Below are 14,282 nucleotides of genomic sequence, written 5' to 3' on the forward strand. Positions count from 1 at the left end.
CCTGTCGATGCAGGGGACACGGTTCGTGCCCCGGTCCGGGAGGATCCCACATGCCGCAGAGCGGCTGGGCCCGTGAGCCGTGGCCGCTGAGCCTGCGCGTCCGGAGCCTGCGCTCCACAACGGGAGAGGCCGCAACAGTGAGAGGCCCGCGTACCGCAAAAAACCAAACCAAAACAAAACAAAACATCTACAAACAAATTCTGGAGAGGGTGTGGAGAAAAGGGAACCCTCCTGCACTGTTGGTGGGAATGTAGATTGATACAGCCACTATGGAGAACAGTATGGAGGTTCCTTAAAAAGCTAAAACTATGACTACCATACGACCCAGCAATCCCACTACTGGGCATACACCCTGAGGAAACCATAATTCAAAAAGAGTCATGTACCACAATGTTCATTGCAGCACACTATTTACAAGTCAGGACATGGAAGCAACCTAGGTGTCCATCGACAGATGAATGGATAAAGAAGATGTGGCACACACATACAATGGAATAGTACTCAGCCGTAAAAAGAAACGAAATTGAGTTATTTGTAGTGAGGTGGATGGACCTAGAGGCTGTCATACAGAGTGAAGTAAGTCAGAAAGAGAAAAACAAATACCATATACTAACACATATATATGGAATCCAAAATAAAAATGGTTCTCATGAATCTAGGGGCAGGACAGGAATAAAGATGCAAACGTAGAGAATGAACTTGAGGACACAGCAGGGGGAAAGGAAAGCTGGGACGAAGTGAGAGAGTGGCATGGACATATATACACTATCAAATGTAAAACAGATAGCTAGTGGGAAGCAGCCGCATAGCACAGGGAGATCAGCTCGGTGCTCTGTGACCACCTAGAGGCGTGGGATAGGGAGGGTGAAAGGGAGACGCAAGAGGGAGGAGATATGGGGATATATGTATACGTATAGCTGATTCACTTTGTTACACAGCAGAAACTAACACACCACTGTAAAGCAATTATACTCCAATAAAGGTGTTAAAAAAAAAGATTTTAGAAAATGTCATGGGTGAGATTTGTCTAGAAAGGATGAGCCCCCCACTTCCCCGCACTGTGAGACACCAGGACCCGGCTTTGTAAGGATGAGGCTGGTCCTGTTTGGAGTTAATCCTGGAACCTGGCCCTAAAGGGGGTCTCGAGCTGCCTGCAGTCAGAGAGGAGGAACTAGAAACAGCAGCTGAGGAGTGGGTGGGAAGGGTCATCCGGGCAGGTGAGGGGGGTGCGTCCCCCTTCCTTCGGTGTCCGCTGGGCCCCCTCTCCAAGGAAGCGGAACAAACCTGCTGCCAGCACAAGCCCTTGTTACTTCGCGTCCGCAGGGGCACGCCACCCCTCCCCCGCCCACCTTGGAGGTCTGGGGCCATCTTCCCACCGCTGGCCAGACTGGACAAGGCCAGGAAGCTGCAGAGCGAGGCCCCTCCTCCCTCCTGTGATCAGACAGAGGCCAGCACCTGACCCACGACCTGGGGAGCCCAGGCACCCTTAGAGCTACCACCGCCAGGCCAAGACCTCTGAGGACAGCTCCTGCCAGCTGCCCTCTGCCAGGGTCGGGTTTATGTGTCAACCTGGCTGAGCCACAGGTACCCAGACATTTGGTCACACATGATTCTGGGGTGCCTGTGAGGGTGTTTCGGGATGAGATTCACATCCGAATCAGTGGACTGAGCACAGCAGACTGCCCTCCCCACGTGGGTGGGCCTCACCCAATCAGCTGCAGGCCCGGATAGCACAGAAGGCTGCCCCTCCCCTGAGCAGGAGGAGCTCCTCCTGCCTCTGTCTCCAAACTGGGACCCTGGCTCTTTCCTGCCTTCAGACTCGAACTGCAACATCAGCTCCTTCTGGGTCTCAGGTCTTCAGAGTCAGGCTGGGCCACACCACGAGCTCCCCGGGCCTCCAGCTGCTGGGTGCAGGCCTTGGACTTCTCAGCCTCTAGCTGCACGAGCCAATGCCTAATCCTCTCTCTATATAGATATATTACATGTACACACACGTATATGATACACAAATACGTGTGTGTGCACACATACAGCTGACTGAGGGCGATGTGCCTCTGACTGCCCATCAAGCTCTACCCTGCTGTCTCCTGGGCCCCAGACCACCTACACCCACACCAGCACTCCATCCACGAAGGCAGCTACCGTGTGCCGAGTTCTTATTAGTCTGAACGTGCACATACATCCCCATTCATTCCTCAGAAAGTTATCTGAGGTGACCCACCATCCCCGCGTGACACACAGGAAACAGAGGCACAGAAACACGTACAGCCGCTTATGCGCACAATTCATCACCAGCCCCCCCCACCGGGTCCATCTGAACCCCTGCTGCGCTCTTAGCCACCACGGCTGCGAATGCTGCTCAGGACCCCCAAATCCCGACTCTGGTGTCCAGGCGCGACTCCGTTTCCCGCCGCTCCCCTCTGGCTGACGCAGAGCCCCAGGCCCCACGTCTCTGCACACGTGGACTCCGGCCCTCGCCCTCTCCTGCCGGGTCTGTCGTCTGGCCCCAGAACCTGCAGGTGGACGCCACAACACTCTTTCTGGCCTGAGTCACCACGCAGGGCCCTGCCACCCGCAGGTGCGGCCGTGTGCTGCTTGCATTCTTTCTTTCACTATGTACCAACTGCTTCGAGGAGCCGTACTAGACCGCGTCCGGGATAGAGGCTGGCAAGCTCGTTGCTGCTAGTAAGGTGTCAATAAGGGGCCATGCGGCCTCAGAAAGGTGAGTAACTGGAGGAGCAGGAAGAGACATCCAAGTTGTGACCGGAAGGCTGGGTGGCCTTGGCCAGGCAAGGGGTACAGAAGGACTCCAGGCAAGGTGCTGGTCAGGTGTAGCTGGGTCTGAACCCCAGATCCTGATCCCTACTGGGCCCCCAATTCCTGAGATCTGAGAACCTCCTCAGAAGCGTGCTGTTGTGGGCTGAGCCGTGACCCCCAATTCGCATGTTGAAGTCCTAAGCCCAGTACCTCAGAGTGTGACCTTGCTTGGATATCAGGTCTTTAAAGAGGTATTATGTTAAAGTGAGGCCACACAGGTGGGCCTTAATCTAATCTGACTGGTGTCCTTATGAGAAGACATCAAGACGCAGACACCCACACAGAGGGAAAACCGTGTGAGGACACAGGGAGAAGGTGGCATCTGCACACCAAGGAGAGAGGCCTCAGGACAGACCAACCCCGTGCCACCTTGATTTTGGACGTCCAGCCTCCAGACTGCGGGGGACTAACTGTCCACAGTTGCAGCCGCCCCGCGTGCGGTCTTTGTCACAGCAGCCGGAGCTGGCGACCACGCACGGCGAGCACTCCGTGTCTCCACCGCAGCGCGGCGGTCACACCCTCCGTGAAGCCTCGTCCTCTCCTGAGCCAGATCAGCCCCTCTGCTTCCAGGGGCCCGTCCACGCCAGCCCCAAAGGGTCCGAAGGGCGCAGGCTCTGCTCAGCGCAAACTGTGACAGCAAGCTGGGCAGCCCGGAGGACCAGGCGTGCCCGGCAACCGGAGGCGCTCAAGCAGAGGCTGGCTAGCCAGGCAGGCGGCGGTGTCAGTGCTGTGCGACCTAGGAGGGAGGGCTGGCCAAGCGGGGGATGCCCGGAGCGGGCAAGGCCTGCTCCCCATCGCCGCTGTAACCACAGCGACCACTGTCTTATGCTTTGTATCTGGGACTTCTGCAGAAGCGACTGTTAGGAGGAAGGGCTCAACTGCCTAAAAACAAAATCTAAAATCACTGAACTTGAGTGGTCTCTGAGGCCTCCTTGTCTCCAGGAGATGCTGTGATTCTTCTCCAGCAAAGAGAACAGAGAGGAACAAATTGTCACAGGCAGGAAGTGGGCCTGCAGCACACCCACCCTTCATTCGGCCCCCTTCTAGGAGAGAAAGGCATTTGTTTCATACCCGATTATCTATTTGTAGTACAATCTTTGAGGCGACAGACTTGTGCCTTTAATTCTTTAATTCTAAATGTACCTGGCAAGGAAATGAAACCCCAAGTTTGTCAGAAGCACGCTGCACTCGGAGTTGCTCCCCTGGGGTCAGAAGGCCTGTGCACAGAGTCGGAGGGGGACCCTGGTGCTCAAGGAATCAACCCTCTTTTTGTGGGTCCAGAATTAACTACCGCGTTTTAGGTCCATGCCCAACATAAAGGGCTCTTCTGGCAGAGGAAGGGAGCAAGTGTAACACTTCACTCTCAACTCATTTTTTCCAAAGAACCCTGCTCTAAGAAAATGACCTTCCATAGAGAGTGTACTAAAACCATTAACATCTGAATGGCAAGGGAATATTTTTCTCCCGTATTGATGTATTCTGTTGCTAGGAGATGGGTCTGGAACAGAATTCCTAAATTAAACTTTCTTGCAGACTTTTACTGAACCTGGCTCTCTAAGGGAACACACTGCATTTATCACGAGCATCAGTGCGCAAAAACCTGTCATTTCTGAAGCTACAAGACAACTGACCAGGTCAGCAAGTATAAAATACAGGCATCTTACCATCATAATTAAAATAAGAGTATGTTTCTGAGAGGCAGCTGTGCTGTGGGGGGAAAGCACTATATTAGGAGGAAAAAACCCTAGGATCTGTCGTTTACTAGCCATGCAACCTTGGAAGATTACTTAACACGTCTCAGCCTTGATTTTCTCATCTGTAAATTGGGACAAAATCTTTTTCCATAAGGTTGTTGTGAAGTATGTAATCAGATATCATATGTGAAATGCCTTTTAAAATATAAAATGCTATTTGGACACAGGAATTAGACAGGTTTATAGTACTGCTATTTTACTGCAGAATAAGAAGCATGTCTCCCCCATTTAAAAATTCTCTGAGACCTTTGTTAAAATCTATCATGGAATAAATAGTATGATTAGGAGGTAGAGGAACTGTTTCTACTTTCCCTGCTGGACTGTGGGAACTCCCAGCTCAGGGACCACTACTGACCTGCCAGGCAGTGCTGGCCTGCAGTGGGCACAGGAATCGGCTCATGGAGGGGGTCTGGGCGGGGGGGAGGGAGGATGTTCTTAGGTCACTAACAAAGCCAATTTCCAAAGAATTCTATACAATTCCAAAGATGTCCTGAGTAATGACAGCACCTCTGGAATTAATATACAGTCTCTGAAGGGATCAAGGCTCACTTGGGCGTTTATTTTCCAGTAGGTTTGCTTAAAAAAAGCAAAGCCAGGCCACCACCTCCTGGTCACACCTCATTTTCTCCTTCAGGATGTGCGTCACTGCATATCACGGAAATACTGAGCTTGCTCAACATGGAATTTTCATCTTGATATTAAGCACCAGTGGAAGCTGGCTCCCGTGTCAGCCAAAGTATGTAAATTATAAATTTCTGTTCCATATAGAAACAAATGGGATTGAAGAACAGAATTTCTGCTGACATGTCTTATTAGGTTCTCTGGCGTCCCCAGGCTGGTGGGCAGAAACAGGGCTACACAGACAAGGAACGTGTCTCTGCCATTTAATCGAATGGGCCACCAACACAGCTGGCTTGGCAGACGCTGCTGTTTTGTGATTCTGAATAACAGGTTCTCCTCTGATGTGTACATATTTAAGGCTGAAATAACACGAAAAGTTTACAACACAATTTTAAGTGGGAAAAAGAAGGAATCAGAGTTGAATTATAGAATATGATTGTAACCATGTTAAAAAAAATACTAGAAAGGAGTAGTACACAAAAATGCTATTAATGAAGGTACTTAAATGGATGGTAAGCAACAGGCGATTTGCTTTGGTCTTTTGATTTTACAAACTTTCTTTACTGGGTAAGTAGTGCTTTTATAACGAAAGTTCCCAAATGATAGGTGACTGTTTAGGTTGATGTGCTGCAGCCCTCAGAGCTCCTGCCCTCGGATTCCAGGGCTCCTTGGCCCCCTGTTCCCTAAATACAGCAGGACTGTTGGTTCACACGGGAAAAAATCCCTCCTCTCGGGCGGGATGCACCTGAAAAACCCACCCCTCATGCTTCTTCTCTTTGACAGCTTCTCCCGTTTACCTCCCAAGCTCCCAGGGCAGAGGGCTGGCTCACGCGGGACTCACCGTGACCCCTTCACGTGTTTGTGTATGAAGTCGGCATGGAAGCTCGGGACCAGAGGATCCTTCTCACCGTGCACGATTAGGGTGGGGCACTGAACCAGGGGCAGCAGGTGCCGGCAGATGTTACCTGAAAGACACGGAGACTGCTTTCCCGTGACGCTCCGGGGTGGGGAGGAGCACAGCGTGGGCAAGCACCGCCCCCCGCACCGCCCCCGCTCCCCGCCCGCCCTTAGCCTCCGTCTCTACGAGCCTGGCCTGGGTCAGTCGGGGTCTGAGTGCCTTCCAGCTCTAACATTCTCTGGGTTTCCTTTTGTTTCTCTCCTGGCTTTTTTCTTTTAAGCTCTACTAGTGAACAAGCACTCTTGCCTGATTTAAATTCATAATTCATGGAAAACAGTAGTTAAAACAAACAAAAACCCTACAAGTCTTTACATTACGTGGGGCAGTTCCCTGTTTGCCAAATGATGGTAGACGCTTGGTATCTGAAAAGCTCCTCCCTTGAAATAGTGTCTTCGGTGGGGCCCTCTGGCCCTCAAACCGGTGTCCCTCACGGTGAAGCTACAACTGCAGCTGTACAGAAGCCGCTGTCCACCCCCCCCCGCCCTGACACCCCTGACAGAGGCCGTCACCCTGATGTGTGACAGCATTTCTGAGGCTCACAAGGCACGAGTCAGGCTCCACTTCCTGCCCTGCCATTTCCTGCTGGGGAAATCTTGGGGTGCCCCAACTCCATCAGATTTGGGGCCTCTCTCGGTTGATCAGGGACAAACATACATCCCTGGGGTGGCTGTACCGCTAAGAGGAGGTGCCCTGCTCCCAGCAGGCACCCCAGAGCTAGCCCCGTCCTCCCCAGCTGCCCTGAGAAAGCCGGGGTCCCCGGGTGCTGTCCAGGCAGCGGCTCCTCCCTCCTCTCGGGTGGGGGTCACTGCCTGCTGGCCCTGGGGTGGCCGCACCCGCCACTGATCAGCCCCGCGGCGATTAACGCCAGCGTTCCCGAGCCCACCCCGCGTGTCAGGAGCCATCCCAGTGACTCGGCACCCGTGAGACACAGGAGGTACAGCCTTTAACTCATACAGTAGATACAACTGCTTGTAAATCAAGTATGTTTACAATAGTAGTGGTAACTTTTTATTAAGCACTCACCCTGTAATTGGCACTGTATCAAAGCCGAGCACCCGTAACCTCACATATAATAATATATATAAAACCTCACATATATATAACCTCACATATAATAATATATACACCTCACATATAATAATACATATAAAGCCTCAATATAACCTCACGTATAATTTATAAAACCTCACATATAATTAACTTTTTATGAAGCACTCACCCTGTAATTGGCACTGTATCAAAGCCGAGCACCCGTAACCTCACATATAATAATATATATAAAACCTCACATATATATAACCTCACATATAATAATATATACACCTCACATATAATACATATAAAGCCTCATGTATATAACCTCACGTATAATTTATAAAACCTCACATATAATAAAACATGAAACCTAACATATATAACCTCATATAATACATATAAAACCTCACATATATAACCTCATGTATAGTATATCTCACATATATAATCTCACGTAAAATATATATATGAAGCCTCACATATATAACCTCCCATAGTATATATAAAACCTCACATATGTAATCTCACATATAAAACCTCATATATATAACCTCACACAGTATATAAAACCTCACATACTTTATATACACGTGTGTATGTATAAAAACACCTCACCTCACATATATAATCCTCACAGCAGCTTCCTGGGGTAGTTCCCAGTATCTCCAGTTCACAGACCCAGAACTGCTGCTCAGAGAGGCTAAGTGATCTGCCTGAACCCAATCAAACAGCAGCCATGTGGCAAAGCCAGAACCCGCACCTGGGCCTGACCCCAAATCTGGCAATTAATCCCTAAGCTGAACTGAGCAGCCATAACCTCGAGTACAAGAGAAGGGCTCCTGTCAAAGGAATCAGTACTGAAGGGAGATAAGAAGTTCACAGCCTTGCTGCAAGACGATTCGTACATTTCCAGATTCTCTGTATCATGACACTTTCTCCCTCACTTTCTCTCTCTTGAATAGACTGCACTTTTTAGAGTTTTAGGGTTGCAGCAGGACTGCGCGGGAGGCAGAGAGCTCCCACGTACCCCTGACCCCACACACGCACAACCTCCTCCATCGTCGATTCCCCGTTAGACACTTCCTACAACAGACGAACCTGCACTGACGCGCCATCAGCACCCTGAGTCCGGGGTATTGCACGGGCACACACTCTTCTTGGTGGACACATTTGGTGGGTGTGGACAAATGCATAATGACGTGGAGGCAATGATGATATTATACAGAGCATTTTCACCGTCCTAAAATTCCTCTGTGTGGCTACTCTAAGATGCGTACAGTGGGATCTCGTTGCTGTCTGGCCATCTTTTATTCGGGTTGTTTTCTTATTGTTCGGTTTTAAGAGTTTTTTGTATATTTGGATACAAGTCCTTTAGCAAATATTTTCCCCAGTCTGTAGCTGTCTTTTCATTCTCCTGAAATACATTTCAAGGACCTGTTTCTATGGGTGGATACTGCATTTGAACAGGATATACTTGCTGTTTTGAACTTAAACCAAACAAGTAACATTTCCAAATGTCCTCATTATGAAAGTTTTGACAGATGACTCATTCTGGAAATGATTACTGAATAGACCAAACTGGTACCTGAATCACAACAATTTTGTAACTGAATGTGCTTCAAGATTAGATCTTACCTAGTCTCGATTCTTTTAGCAATTAGAAAAGTGAGAGACTACAAATGTAAATAGCTATAAAAAATAGACTTTAATTCAGAATTTCTCTTCAGGATGTCAATTCTTCCTGTTATTGGAAACCATGTTAATTTTTCAGATAAAGACAGGAAGACATCTGTCATGGCTAAAGTGACACAACTTAGCTCTGAACTTGGGAAAGGACTGAATACTTTCTTCCTTATACTAATTCTTCTGGGGCTGAAGGTCATGACAGAGTCCCTCCTTTTCTGTCCTAGTAACAGAGAATGTAGTGGGGTGACACCACTAAACGTGAAAAAGAGAAAATCTGGTGTCTGTTGCAGCTTTCTGTTTTCTAATTACCCATCCTGCAATTAGAAAGTGAAGAGTATCTGAGGCTTCTGGAGAATGATTTTGCCATCATACACACAAAGGATGTGAAGGAAAAAGAACAGTCTGCTATGAGAGACTCAACAATGTGACCCTTTGTACACATGGTCTGTCTCTGGTGCAAGGCGGGTCTATCACACAAGAACTCGCATTGTACACGACCAGCAGCACCCTCTGTTCACACATCAGTGTGGAAGGACAGTGGGCGAGCGCGTTAATCCCCGAGGAACCCTCGAGCATCTGGGGGACCCAAGCAGCCTCTCTAATGAGCAAAGGGACCATTAAATAGCTCATGTAACCTACCATCTGGAAGATGCTTAAACTGTTTTATGCCATCCACCCACTTTTCACAGGTTCTGGCAAAGTAGTCGAACCCATAGAGGGCTTCCAGAGGCTTTCTTGTTCTCTCACTCCATTTAGACACGTCTCGGATACCTGAAAGACAGAAGTGTGGGCAAGGATGGGTTTAGTCTCAGACTAGAGTTCGTCTGTAAACACTCCAAGCGCAGTGCGCTCGGAGCCGCGGCGCTGGCTGTCCTGCCAGCTGGGAGTGCTCCCCCAGTCTCCACGTGGCTCACGCTGGCTTCGCCCAGGTCGGCCAGGCCTTCCCCGACCCTGCCCTCCGTCACTCTGCTCAGGACTGCTCACTTTCAGTGGCTTCTGTGTCCGTGATGAGTGCCAAGTGCTGGGTTCCCACCAAGATGTGAGCTCTGTGGGGGGGGGTTTGCTTTGTTTTGTCCCCCACTGTGGCCCTCAGGCACAAAAGAGGGACCAGTAGATTCTCACCAAGTGAATGAAATTATCTAAAATTAATGCTTTGTTAAAGGTATAAAGGCAGACATTCCCCTAATTAGGGTCATCTGAGTGAAAATGACATTATTTATAACAGGAGTTTTTTCTGAGCTGCATTTATGTACGTTGAGGAATGCACACACATCATTCATTCTAATTTCTGCCACTGAAGGCACAAGGGTGTAACTACTAACTACAGAGCCTCTGTGAGGAAAGGAAGTAATGGCTAAAAGCCGCCTTTAAAGCGAGCTGCCATCCGAGGCAGGCTGACCCTGAGAGAGACAGTGCCTGCCCTTCTCTTGCTCGCTCTCCTGAACCCGCAGACGGACGCCCAGGGCTGAGTCCAGAGGCTGAGGACGCTGAACTGCTCCGCACAAAACTGAGAAGACTCCAGATGGGGTCGGGGGCGCGGTTGGTGGGGAGATGCAGAGAAGAAGCCTGAAAATGAAGAGGTGGCGGGAGACCTCGGAAGAAGGAAGAGGAGAGAGGGGCTGGCGCGACGGCATGAAGACGGCCCGTGAGAAAGGCCCCACAGACGGCTCTGCCCTTGGCCGTGTAGCAGACCACACCCTCGGGAAGGCCCTCTTGCACTGGAACAACTAGCTCTCTCATAATATATAATTTTTGTTGCACTGCTGGAGTTTGCAGTAACTGATGGAAACTAGAGTGTGTGCGTCTGTGTGTGTGTGCCTGTGTGTAAAAGAACCCCGAAAACAGAGCAAAGAGTGGTAAGACCACTCAAAGGCAGGGTTGCTTCAGGGGAAGGTGACTGTTGGCTGGGGGAGGGTGGACACGGCTGAACCTGAGATGGAAATGGCCCCAACCTGGCACCATCCACAGTTCCCAAGAGCAGCAAACAGACATCCTCTCTGAAGGAAAGTGTTCTCAACTTATGCTCACTGTCTTTTCTGTTTGTTTTCAGATTAAGAGTAAGCAAATATCTACTCCTCATCAAAGATCACAAGGCAATCAGAATCTCTGTAAAGATAACGAAACAACTAGCAAATTGGAAGAGAAAGCTTAAGAAATTATGCAGAGCCCTACACACAGAGACACGGAGATGAACAGAAATGGGGAGATGGAAATGCTCGGTCTACAAAGTTCAATCAGTCCCCAAAGGAAGACGGGGAGGAGGGATGGAGGGGGAAGGTGGAGGAGGGGGAGGGAGAGGAGGGGGAGGAGGGAGATTCACGGTCAGAGGGAATCAGCAGGTGACAATGTTTCTCAAAACTGAAAAAAGAATCCAGACGAAAGTTAAATGTAGCCCAAATAGGATAAACAAAAAGAAATCCAACACGGGGTAGTAAAACAGCAGTGTACCAAAGAAAAAGAGAAAATCTGAAAAAGAGCCAGAGATAAGACATATCACTCCAAAGGAAGGCAAGTCAGACCCACAACAGCAGGTAAGGAAGGCAAAAGACACCAAAATAGCAGAGAATATACGTTTCCATTTCTATTTCTGTACTTAGCCAAACCATGTTTCAAGAGTGAGCGTGAAATAAACTTTTTTTTTTTTTTTTTTTGCGGTACGCGGGCCTCTCACTGTCACGGCCTCTCCAGTTGCGGAGCACAGGCTCCGGACGCACAGGCTCAGCGGCCATGGCTCACGGGCCCAGCCACTCCATGGCCTGTGGGATCCTCCCGGACCGGGGCACGAACCCGCGTCCCCTGCGTCGGCAGGCGGACTCAACCACTGCGCCACCAGGGAAGCCCAAAATAAACATTTTTAAGTAAAAGCTGAGTTGACTATTACCAGACTTGCCCTTAAAGAACTTCTGAAGAACAATTTCAGGGAAAAGAGAGAGGGCCTTAGAAGGGATATGTGAGAGGGAAGGAGGAAAGGTGAGCAAAGAGCCGACAGACGCGTCGGCAAACGTTAAGAGCAGCTCAAAGTTATAGGTCATTTATACCTCAACTAAAAACTCACCAAGGCAATGAGAAAATAAAACATTGTACCATTTCCTCACATTAAAATTAAATAGTTCTGTCCAGAAAGAAAGCAAAAAGACAAGTCACACACTGGTAACAGAACTACTAACACAATGACCAAACAGCAAGGAGTCAGTAATCAGGTTACTAAAAACCAAAAAACAAAGTAACACCGCAATAACATTGAGCGCAATAACATTGTGCTCATATCAGAAGTGCTCTATGCTTGAGTTGGGTGGGGTCTCCTGGGTGCTGGTTCTGTTGTTACACTTCATAACATACACCCGTGAAACACGCTGTGTTATTTACATGTATCATATACTACACAATTTAAAAACCAGTAAAAAGACACGAATAGGTAAAATGCAAAAGGAGAAACCCCAGAGGTGCATAAACACATGAAAAGATTCTCAACTTCATTAGTAACAGGAAAATGCAAATTAAGACCCCCGATAAAATACCATCTTACACCCATTTGGCCAGAATTAAGAACTCTGATAGTTCCAAGTTCCTGTTGAGGATATAAGCTGAAGGTGGTGGAAGTGTAAGCTTCTTTTGCTGGAAAATGATCTGCCACCTGCAAGTGGCACATCTGCAAGCACGGTGCAGCCACCCCAGCACGGGCGTCCTCCCCGGGGAGGTCTGCTCACACGCTGAGGACGCACCCAAGGGTGCTCACAGCAACACTAGGGGGAAAGAGAGGGAGGATAAAGCGCAACAGGTGTGCCCAACAGAACGCCACACAGCAACGTCACGAATGAACCTCAGAAACAGCGTTCTAAGAAAACTATGCGTAAAAAGTGAGTCACAGAAAATGCCATATAGTACGAAGGCACCCTGTTTAGCTCAAAGACAAATAAAACTAAATTATGTGTCGTTTAGGGATATGAATGTATGTGACGATAGCGTCTTCAAGATGGCACACGGATGGCCAACTCAGGCTGGAAGCAGCGCGCGGGCCAGCAGTGACTGACCTTGTGCTCCTTGGTGGGTCCATTCGTGTCGCAGGTGTTGCCTTATATGGGTCAAATATTATACAGTTAAACTAAAAATTCGGCTATGAAATAATCAAAATCAAAATATTATCTATTATATGTTCGATATCATATGTCATTTATAGAGATGCTATACATATATGCATTATTTATATAAAATTAAAAATATAAAATATTTGTTTTCTAAATATACGTTGTTTTACAGTACATATCCTATTATGTAAGATGTATGTTAAACTACACGTATTTAAGAGAGAGCAGAAGTGAACGATGGGGCGTCTGCCTCAGTGAGGAGACCGTCCCGAGGGGGGCTGTGTTTTACTTCCTGTTAAAAACCACGCTGACAAATCGGGGAAACGGAGGCTCAGTAGCAGTGGTGACGCAGGAGGGAAGCCACGGTGGGGCCAGGGTGTCACCACCCACACGCCTGCTGTCACCTCCTGAAGAGAAACAGAGGGGCCAAAGGCTGGAGCCAGGAAAGTGGGGGAAGCCTAAGCCAGTTGCACTTTTCGCCCCAGGGACCCCCAGATCTCAGCGCGCCCTCCTCTCATCCTGCGAGCCCAGTGGTCTCAATTCGGGCAGCTTGCCGGGGGCTAAGCAACTCCTGAGTTGCCAGCTGGAATGCCACGACTGGGTGCCTGGTGGGCGAGGAGGCCAGCAGCACGGGCCCTGGGTAGCAACCCCAGGCTGGAGGGGAGCACCCCTCTCCGTCCCCAGCAATCACAGAGCTGGTGTCCTCTATCAGAGCCTCAGCCTCACACCAACCGGCAGTGGGCCAGGTCTGCCCACGGGCTGCACCCTGCCAGCCCCTGTTCCCCCGTCTCTAAAACTCCTCAGAGATACGCTTGAAGGACAACCTTAAAAAGTGTGACGAGCACGACAATTCTTTATCAAAGTGTATGAGGGTTCACGTTTGATTACAATGTACCCTTCCACACTCATGAACTTGAGCCTGTAAATAACACTTCACGTCAAGCCCCTCCTTCCTTGAGGGTTACTATCACAGTAGGAAATGTAAATACGAACTTTACTTATTAGCCTTTTCCTGACTCATAAAAAGTGTCACTTCTGGAAATAGGAAACTTTAAAATACAGACTAGTTAAATTGCATTGCTCTCCTGAGAACTCACCACCTTCCCACATTCCAGCCGAGGAAATGGATGAGACATGACCTGGCAACTCACATCAAAAGAAGGCCTGAGAGGGGGCTTCCCTGGTGGCGCAGCGGTTGCGCGTCCGCCTGCCGATGCAGAGGAACCGGGTTCGCGCCCCGGTCTGGGAGGATCCCACGTGCCGCGGAGCGACTGGGCCCGTGAGCCGTGGCCGCTGAGCCTGCGCGTCCGGAGCCTGTGCTCCGCA

General features: G+C 49.3%; 1 protein-coding gene across 2 annotated transcripts in view; it reads right to left on the minus strand.

Annotated features, from left to right (window-relative positions):
- The window catches only part of BPHL (biphenyl hydrolase like), a 27,800-nt gene that overhangs the window by 3,580 nt on the left and 9,938 nt on the right, over positions 1–14,282 (minus strand). Inside the window, exons 5-7 of one of the 2 annotated variants that reach the window (XM_024121704.3) lie at positions 9,511–9,642; positions 6,034–6,157; positions 5,060–5,551 (exon numbers count right to left, since the gene is read on the minus strand). In XM_024121704.3, the coding sequence (XP_023977472.1) occupies positions 5,317–5,551; positions 6,034–6,157; positions 9,511–9,642 (491 nt within the window). In that variant the 3' untranslated portion in view covers positions 5,060–5,316. Of the gene's footprint in view, positions 1–5,059; positions 5,552–6,033; positions 6,158–9,510; positions 9,643–14,282 lie in introns of those variants that run through there. The other variant, XM_024121705.2, reaches the window with a different exon arrangement.

Source organism: Physeter macrocephalus, chromosome 18 (genome assembly GCF_002837175.3).
Source record: "Physeter macrocephalus isolate SW-GA chromosome 18, ASM283717v5, whole genome shotgun sequence".
Classification (NCBI taxonomy): Eukaryota; Metazoa; Chordata; class Mammalia; order Artiodactyla; family Physeteridae; genus Physeter; species Physeter macrocephalus.